Source organism: Akebia trifoliata, unplaced genomic scaffold, assembly GCF_017979445.1.
Source record: "Akebia trifoliata isolate Shusen 1 unplaced genomic scaffold, ASM1797944v1 Contig01153, whole genome shotgun sequence".
Taxonomy (NCBI): Eukaryota; Viridiplantae; Streptophyta; class Magnoliopsida; order Ranunculales; family Lardizabalaceae; genus Akebia; species Akebia trifoliata.
This window is the reverse complement of record NW_028237543.1, coordinates 1-9,385: the sequence shown is the minus strand read 5'-3', so window position 1 is coordinate 9,385 and position 9,385 is coordinate 1. Positions and strand designations below refer to the sequence as shown.

At 36.8% G+C, this 9,385-nt stretch overlaps 1 protein-coding gene across 2 annotated transcripts; it reads right to left on the bottom strand.

Moving 5' to 3' along the window:
* Positions 1–1,162: 1,162 nt before the first annotated feature.
* LOC147380654 (uncharacterized) lies at positions 1,163–4,334 on the bottom strand. 2 transcript variants are annotated; one of them, XR_015175197.1, is made up of 5 exons: positions 3,873–4,334; positions 3,472–3,561; positions 2,383–2,457; positions 1,645–2,292; positions 1,163–1,471 (listed from the first exon to the last, which is right to left on the bottom strand). XR_015175197.1 is itself a non-coding variant. In XM_086431403.1 (4 exons), exons 1-4 carry the CDS (start codon positions 3,990–3,992, stop codon positions 2,155–2,157), a joined length of 423 nt encoding a protein of 140 aa, XP_086287529.1. In that variant the 5' UTR covers positions 3,993–4,334; the 3' UTR covers positions 1,509–2,154. The 2 variants fall into 2 exon arrangements, 1 of the variants encoding a protein (XP_086287529.1); XM_086431403.1 differs by lacking the exon at positions 1,163–1,471 and having other exon boundaries at positions 1,509–2,292.
* Between the last annotated feature and the right edge of the window lie 5,051 nt (positions 4,335–9,385).

Below are 9,385 nucleotides of genomic sequence, written 5' to 3'. Positions count from 1 at the left end.
TAAAATTTTAGTCTCACATCAGATAGAAACAACTAAATAGTGTCACTCTTATATAAAAGCTCTCAAATAATGTAGTAAATATGAGAAAGATATGGGTCAAGCCTACATGCACATGAGAGCTCATGGATTCTAAAAGGGATTTGGACCCATTGGTCTAAAAAAACCTTAGTGCATGTGTGCACAAAGGGGGCAAGGGGGGTGAAAAACTTCAAATTTAAACCTCACGTGAGTGCGTGTGAAAGGCCTACTTTCGCTAAAACTTTATTGGACCAAGTTGAACTTAATGAGTTACAATTCGCGACTATTCTAAGAGACACAAATAGTGTCTCAACTATATAGACATGTGTATATGTTTGAACAGTCACAACCCAAATTCTACAGACATGTGTGTCTGTTCGAAAAGTCACAACCCAAGCACATTTTTCAACAGTCTTAATAACTGTTTAGAAAAACACCTCTAACTCTATAAATTCGCATTTGTTCCCCCGTTTACATTGATTCAATTTTCGAGTTATTATTTGCATAAAGCCTTTCTATTTTCAAGAGGTTTTTTCGTGTATCCTTGAAAGTACAATTCACAGTACAAGTTCATTTGTACGTGTACACTAGAAGTGCTGCCTTGTACATATGTGGGATGTTGTATCCTACTGTATCTTGGGAGACAAACACCCAAAGACTATTACCACATCACAAGGGTGAAATCTATCTTAAGGCTATTGTCCAATACAAGCCTCACTCATTTCAATATTAAGATACTATTTTACGGTATTTAAAATTTATTTTGTTATTTTATTTCACATCATTTTTTATTTATTTTCTCTAATCTTACATCATAGAAATAACATTTATAAATAGAGGGGGTTCTGTAATTGTTTGAGAGAGTTTTTTGGAGGGACCAAGATTCTGCCCAAGTATAGCCAAGTCTCTTATGGAATTTAAAGGAAATTGCTCATTCTCTTACTCCCTCGTTGGAAGTTTCAGATTTGAAATCTTTTGGTAAGTTGTTAATCTTTTGTTCTAATTTATTTAAATAGTCAAAACCTAACTGAGACCAATTCTAAGCAATCATAATAGATTAATTTACATGATTAGATCAAAGATGAGATCAAACACTACATCACTTGGATCTCAGATCCATCATCATAGTGATGGGAACAAGAGGAAGAACTCAAGCCAAATATCTCCCTCCATTGTCCCTAAAGTGTCAAATTGAATGGTTGCCTCGAATTGCCCAAATCAAGAAAAAAACCAAGAGATTCATCCCTCTCTGTCATATTTTTTCTACAGTGGAAAGGTGCCATGTTGAGAAAAAATAACACCACAGCCATCAAGGGTTCATATTTTAAAAAGAAAAAACCTCTTTTAAGTCAGAGTGAGAGCATTGAAAATCAATGACTACTGAACTCTCAAAATTAAACGATTGGATTTAGTTTGCTTGTTGATGTGGCGCCCTCTCAACTGTTGAAAACTTCTACAGGGAGATACAAGATTAAAAAAAAAAAGTGCTATAAGAAAATTGTAGCCACAGGATCACTTGGTGTATAAAATTTAAAACAAATTTAAAATCCAAAATATCGGGTCAAATCATAATACAAAGGCAGCAATGCGATTGACTATGATTCCAAAATGACTTAGTGGGTGTACCTTTGGAAGAGAAATGGTTTTGAGCCCAGCTACAGAAAAGAGTTAATGTGTACACTAAACAACCCACCGGAGTCTAGCTTGAGATGGTAAGAAAGCGACTGGGGTTGCTCCCCGCATTGTGACTTCGAATCTCTATAGCCCTCCACCATTAAGGTGGCCACTTAATGACTTCACGTGGCAGGGTGGGATTGTGCGTGTGGTCCAGGGACTAGTCCTTTGGATAAGGTTGTTCTTTGTGTCCCAATGGTCCAATGGCTGGCCCGCTGCCACAGGGATCTCTTCGTTACAACAAAAAAAATAAAAAAAAATAATGTACACTACACAATTGTTTTGAAGCTATGGTTCTCAAGAAACTTCTCTGTAGTCTTTTAAGTCTTGAACTCCACCAGCAATGTTGATGATTTGGGCTTTGCTTCTAAGGACCTCCATAAATAGCGGACAGTTGAAAACTGTTAAAATTATCTCCGTAGTCAAATCGGATTTCAACACTAACGAAGTTCTGGGGTGGCTTTAAGAACTGTTGTAAATATTGTGATATATAGTCAAATTGCTCCCATAATTGGCCAGAAGAGAGGTCATTTCCTTCACCAATAAGGGTGCCGAGGCAATGAAAACTGCAAGTGTTTTAAGGTTTCGATGGTTACTGAGCTGCCACACACAAACGTTAAACTTTCTTAACCCATAAGATCATTGTGAGCAGCTTTGTTCCCCTAAAGACAAGGTCTTTTAATGGCTTACCACGTGCGTTTGAAGGAAGGTTAGGCATATGAGAATCACCTTGGCCACTAAATAATGTCCCATTGCCTTCCATAACTGCAAACACAACACACATACGAGGGAAATTAATGTTGGTTGAAAGAATCCTAGTCCTCCATTCAGTTCTATCTAAAGTCATTTTATGTAATTTACATTCTCAATATTAGAATTTTCAACTTGTACATTCCTTCTAATTGGGATTCTCTTATAATGCTCTTTCTGACAAGTTATTCAAAAATCAAATTGTAGAGAAAGTAGTGTCATGGATAGGTCTATCCTTCCATACTTTTATTGTCTATTTAGTTCAATAGATCTTTAAAAAAAATATAAGAATAAGAGTAACACTAGCCTACATGCCCCCCCCCCCCCCTTTTTTTTTGAATAATGCTGGAGTGACCTCAAGATTGTACCTCATATCGCACTTTCCTGATGTTGAAGTGTGTAGGAACCATAGATGCTTTTCATCAACTCTAGCATGACTATTTTTTGTTTTATGGGTAAGTTGGAATTGAACCCACGACCTCAGAGCTGCTTTGCAATGTGTCAAACCAACTGAGCTATGAGTCAAAGCTAGGCCTACCTAACTTGTTATTTCAAATCCTTCAAAGGGTTGTTGGGCTCACATGGATTGCCACATTGGCAATCCATCACCACAGTCCTCTACTAGATTTCATGGTGTAAATCAGACTTTAAAAATAATAATAATAGAATAAAATAAAATTTGGGTTTGATCCAAGGTTCTGAAAATAGATGGCTCATGTACTCCCAAATTTAAATTTAAAAAATTCAATGGTGATTTTTTTTTTCTTTCTTGAAAGTTCTTAAAATTTTGTCATAAGGAGGCTTTTGCTCTGTCATCCATCCCTGGAATAGCCTAATACAAGAAGAACAGATCCAGATTCAGGTGAGGGAGGAGTAAGGTAGGCTGAGAATACGAACAGCCAAATGTATTGAAGGATAGAAACAAAGAAATATCTCAAAAGACGAATGAGAAGAACCGAACTACTTATTCATTAGGTGTTACTCATGTCTTCTATTTAAACAAAATTCAAAGGGATTGAAGTGTCTTACCATGATTGAAACAATGGGGTTCAAAACTGTAAGCAAGACACCAGTTAATTTATTCCTTCCCATATATTGAGAAAACCATGATAAAATAACCTGAAAAATGTTCAACAAAAGTTAAGAAAAAAAAAAACAATTTGATGGGAAATTCATTTGCATATTTAAGAGCGATTACTATAAAATAAATATTTCTAAAATGAAAGAAAATCACAATTTAGAATTTAGGAATTTGGGAAAGAAATCTATTGTTATCATTGCACTGCCACGTCAGTGCAGTGTTGAACAAAGTGTCGAACTAAGTCAGTGTAGCACGACTCTTTTGATAAATATTTCAAAAAGCATGGCTAGTCCAATATTATATGAAATACTCAAAACATTTTTGTAAAACACCATAGGAATTTACTGACCTGTGTAAGTAGGTATGAGCAGCCAAAAGAGGTTATATGGCTCCATGTCATCCAAACACTGTTTGATATGTGACCTAAATAATTCAAGTAATTCAAAGAAAATCCAATTAAAGACACCATTAATGCAACTAAGATCACTGATGATTTATTCTTTCTTGATATAAAATTTTTAATTAGTAATGCTAGATAAAGTAAGACTGTAAAAGTATGGACGATAATTCCTCCTTTATCCTTCTCAGAAACTGAACGAGAAAGAAGAGCAAGATTTCCATCCAAGACCGAACTGATCAGCCCCCCCTACAGAAAGATCATGTGCGCCTTTGATTAATATAAAAGGAGATGAAGAATAGCGTCTGAAAATTATAAGAATTATTGTAATATCAACAAGCTTAAAATTTTACATGACATTGATGAAGAATAGTTTTCAAACCCAAAGAAAGAATCACTATATTTAGTGGATTATGAGAATGATCATAATGTCATCAAGCTTAAAATTGTACATGACAAGCATAGATACTAGGCCCTAAGCTAAAACTATGGGAGCCATAGAAGTAAGATTAGGATAGAATTGGTTGTACAATTGGAAAATTCACATGATATTCATGCCAGCACTGTCAATTTTTTTTTTCAAGCTTCCCAATAGTCAGGAAAAATTCGATGAATACATGGTTGCTTGATTAATTGAAATAAGTCTATCGGCTTTACATCTCTCTCCATCCCTCAAGACCCTAATGCACCTATTTCATGGCCTAAAAAATTCATTTTTAATCTGCCAAAAAACAAAATCAAAATTTTCCTGATTTAAACTGATCTATTGCGCAAAATAATTATTGAATCCAAACTTGGTTACCATGATACATGTATGAATACGAATAGCGAGTAAAAATGGGGAGTACGTTTAAACTAATTTGTGGGACTCATATGAATAACATTTTGAAGGATAATATGCTGTGTTATTCTCAATTTGAAGATCATTTCTAATATCATTCTATGGACAGAAAATTGATGTAAAATAATGGTTAAGATTCAACTTTGAATGTACTTTTTAAGAGTTAGTGTTTATATTCTTTCCTAGTAGACTAAACCGCAAACTGGCATGAAGCGAAGTAGTTCCCAGTACCGTTCCTACTAAGTTCGTGGAATACATTGAACCAAATACTAACCTATTTCCATCCCAACAATTCTGGTTTGTTAAAGTTTATCATTGGAACCCATAAGAAAATACATTATTGTATATTATTAGGAACCGCGTAGAAAATATATCAATGGAACCACGAAGCAAATATATTATTGTATTACAATAAAATGAGTAAATCATTCTAGCCCTATACGTGTCAGCAACTAGTGTGGTCTTGTTAATCAAGCCGAGGTAGAGCTCGGGGCTCATCAAGACCATGGTAACTCTATTTGGGGGTAGCCCTACTTGGTTTGTGAGAGCTCGACTCCCATCTAGACCTCGAGAAGGGGAACTTGTTAGCAATTCAGAATACGGCAAAAATTCTATACGTGAAAATTTTGAGTTCTATTCGATTTTGGGTTGCAAAATTCCGTAAAAAAAAATTGGAAGATATGCATCATGTACTTTATACGTGTATTATTCGTCTCATTTTAAAAACTTGAAAACCAAAAATTTCGGTAGCATGATAGTGATGTTACTAGTGATGGTGATGATGAAATTGGTGACGGTGAAGGTGATGATATAATGGTGATGGTAATAATGATGGCGGTGATAACAAGGGCATTGAGGTTGTTGTTCTATTGATTTATAAAAAGAAGATCAAAGTCGAGGGAAAAATCATCAATTTGGAAAATTAAGGTGGTGGGCTGATTTTTTAGATTTCCCACTCCTCGAGATTCGTGTTACAACATATACAAATAGATGTTCAACTCCGGACTTCTTCTCCAATGAAGCTTCTAAATTCCGGTCATCGACGATACTTCTAAATTTTTGACTATGATCCTCAGTTGCATTAATCTGAAAAGACATCAATGGGGTGCCGACCAAGGAGTCTCTGACGATCAAGTTAGTTCTTGGTAAAATTTGAAGAGCAAAAACAAGAGAAAGAGCGACTAGTATTTTTGTGTGGCTTATGCCCTGGGGCTTAAGTGGGAGAAGTCTCCCTATTTATAGATTTGACTCATTAAAAGAGGTAGTAAACTCAGTTGTAACCCACTCTCCCATGTTGTCCAACATTTATGGAAATTAATGCCAATAATGCTTTGATGGCAATGAAGACCCACTCCTTATGGTTCTTGTAACTTACAAGAGGGGTGACCTTAAATGTGTAACTGTCTTAACTTAGTGGCTACTTAGTTCTTGAGTAGACTTAATCAAGTCATGTAGCCGTGGTTCCTTCAAGCACCATGTAGAATTTGTGTTACTTGTGTAGCTCGGCATATGGTTATCTCTTTAGTTACTGCATGTGTTCCTCATTGACCTGGTGGCTGAACCACCTAGTATGAGGGGATCCATTGACCAGGCCTCTTAAGGGTGGAGGGAGCACTTTTGGCCGAACCATTTAGAAGGGGAACATTGGCCAATCTATGTAAAAGGGGCACACTGGCTAAACCATGTAGCATAAAAAGCCTGTTAAGATGGGGTGGTCGACCTAGTTGGCCGAACCACTAAAGCATATAGCACGTTGAGTTGAGGGGTCAGCCTAGTTGGCCGAACCACCTAGTGTGGAGCACATTAAGATGAGGGGTTGGTCAAAGGGGGCCCAACTTCCTAGTTGGTGCATGATGAAGGGTCAACCAAGAGGGTCGAACCTTCTTGAGGTAACACATAGAGGGGTAGGCTTTGGGCCCAAACCTCGTTGAAGGAATACATAGAGGGGCAGCCTTGGGAGCTGAACCTTCTTGAGGGAAGGCTAAAAGGGTTGATCTCGGGGGCCAAACCATGTAAGAGAGTTGGGGGGGGTTGGCAGAACCACCTAGAGGGAACAAAAGAGGGGTCGGCCAAGTTTGTTGAACCTCCTAAAGGGAAAAAGAGAAGTGTCAGCCAAGTCGGCCGAACCACCTAGAGGAAGCAAGAGAGGGGTCGGCCAAATTGGCCGAACTACTTAGAGAGAGCAAGAAGGGGGCCAAAGAGGCTGATCAGCCTACATTTTCGAATCGAGTTTACGAATTGGATCAGATTAGAACAGATCCGTTTGCCTTGATTTACTAATTTTGCTAATCCCTAGGAAGGGGATATTTTTGGTTCCTACAAATGGTATCTCAAATAAATATAGAAAGGCATGTCACTATTTTTAATGGTGAAAGGAACATTTGTCAAGTAAAAAGGTGGATTCCCCCATATTTCGAAGCATGACCGCTTAAAAATCGAACTTGTGTTACAGGTTACAACTTAAGCTTTAAACTTTACAACATACAACAAGTTACAATAGGTCTTTTTTTCGTTCGAGATTTATAAAAATTTGTAAAAGTCGTAAAATCCGTAAAAAAAAATATTTTTATTTTTTTAAAACTTAAAATAAATGAATTATTCATAATAATTCAATAATCTAGAGAATAATACTTTCATTGAATAAAAAATGAAAAATTCGTAAATTTTTCGTGAATTGAATGGGAGATTGCTAACAAGGGACCCATCTAGGGGAGAAAAGTTCCTACTAGTGGGTGTTTTCATATTAAATCATCAAGTTCCATATTAAACTAGAATGATAAATCAAGAATTCCCATGTTGATATCATTTATGCATCCATCCACAACAAATAAACACAGATAAACAACATATTCAAGGTTGATACTATTCAAAATACAAAATAGACCATGATCATGTCATGTGTCCAAATTAGGATTCATCAACACATAAAAAACATCAAATCAATGTCATTCTCACTTGTATCCTCATTATTCATGATTTAATCATGAAGTTCATAAAAGTCACGTATTATTAAAAAAGTCGTGATTAAATCAATAAAGGAAAAAAGTCACGATTTAATCGCGCGACTTTTTCCATAAGTTGGAGACTTTGATGACTATGCCTCCCTCCATGGACATCAATTTTTGATGTGTATTAAATTTCTTAAATAGTGGGCCCGAATAGGAACTTGAATAAAAAGGTAAAAGTTGGGATTGTTGCATGCTTTGCACGCACACAAATTTTATTGGGTAGAAACATCTACTTAAGAAGTAAAGTAATGATCGGGATGTGCTTCAATGGGCATCAAATTTGATGCTCATTGAGGCCCACCATAGAATGAGGAAAAAGGAAAATAAAAGGCAAAATTGATAGTGGGGATTCCCTCAAACTTGAGTCTCCTGATAAAATTTAATTTTTTGGGAGCCAATTGAGATAATAAGTCCCTTGAAATTGATCAGTTGATGACTCAATCAAGTCATCGGGTTTCAATTCGAATCCGATTTGTTATTTGACGACTTGATCAAGTCGAGGGACACAATTTTATTTGATAAGAACTCGCCCGAGGAAACAAGCTTCATCAAATAGAGTAGTTAAATTTATTATTTGGGAACTCGACTAAGTCAAGGGCCTGTGGATTCAACAAATTATATTAATAAAGAACCCTTATCTGACAATGGACCTGACTCGGGGGGACTCCACTGAGTCAGGTAATTCAATTTATCACTCAAACATTCGATTGAATCAAAGAACTCTATCGAATCAAGTGACTAACAATTGGGCATTCATCCGAGACAAGGAACAATGTTGATTAAATTGAAAAGTTTATATGAGGGTTTAACCCGAGCCCAACTTGTCAAGTCATATGGGGTCCAATCCGAAGGACTAATTTGTTAGTGGGAAACCGACCCCGACTCACTGATCTTGAATCAACGAGTCGAGTGGGTTTGACTTAAGAAATTGATTTATAAATTGGACTCGATTAAAGTACGTTGTTTTAAGCAATGACACAGATTGACAACATTGAGCTGGAAACTAATTGCCTCATTGTTTTATGCAATTATTATTATTTTGTATCCATATTACTTTAAAAGACGTAGGTTGCAGAGGAACTTGACAACACCCAACTCATTTTGGAGTCTGGTCCGCTTCCTAAATCAATCGTATAGGACCACTTAACGTAACACCAGACTCATTTGGGAGTCCGGTCAACATCCTAAGTCGGTCGTTTGAGATCATTTAACGCAACACTCAACTCATTAGGAAGTCTTATCCACATCCTAAGTCAATCTTGCAGGACCACTTATCGCAAAGCCAAACCGTAAGGGGTTAGTCTATAGCAAAAGCCTTGGTTCGTAAAGGGAGCTAAGCCCGACAGTAAGGGGGTCGGTCTACAATAAAAAGTCTTGGCTCGTAAAAGGAGCCAAGCCCGACCTTAAGAAGGTCAGTTTACAATGAAAGCCTTGGCTCATAAGGGGAGTCGAGCCAAACCATAAGGGGTCGATTTACAGCAAAAGCCTTGGCTCGTAAAAGGAGCCAAGCTCGATTGTAAGGGGTCGGTTTAATACAAAAAGTCTTGGCTCGTAAAGGAAGCCAAGCCCAACCGTAAGAGGGTCGATTTATAATAAAAAACCTTACCTCATAAGGG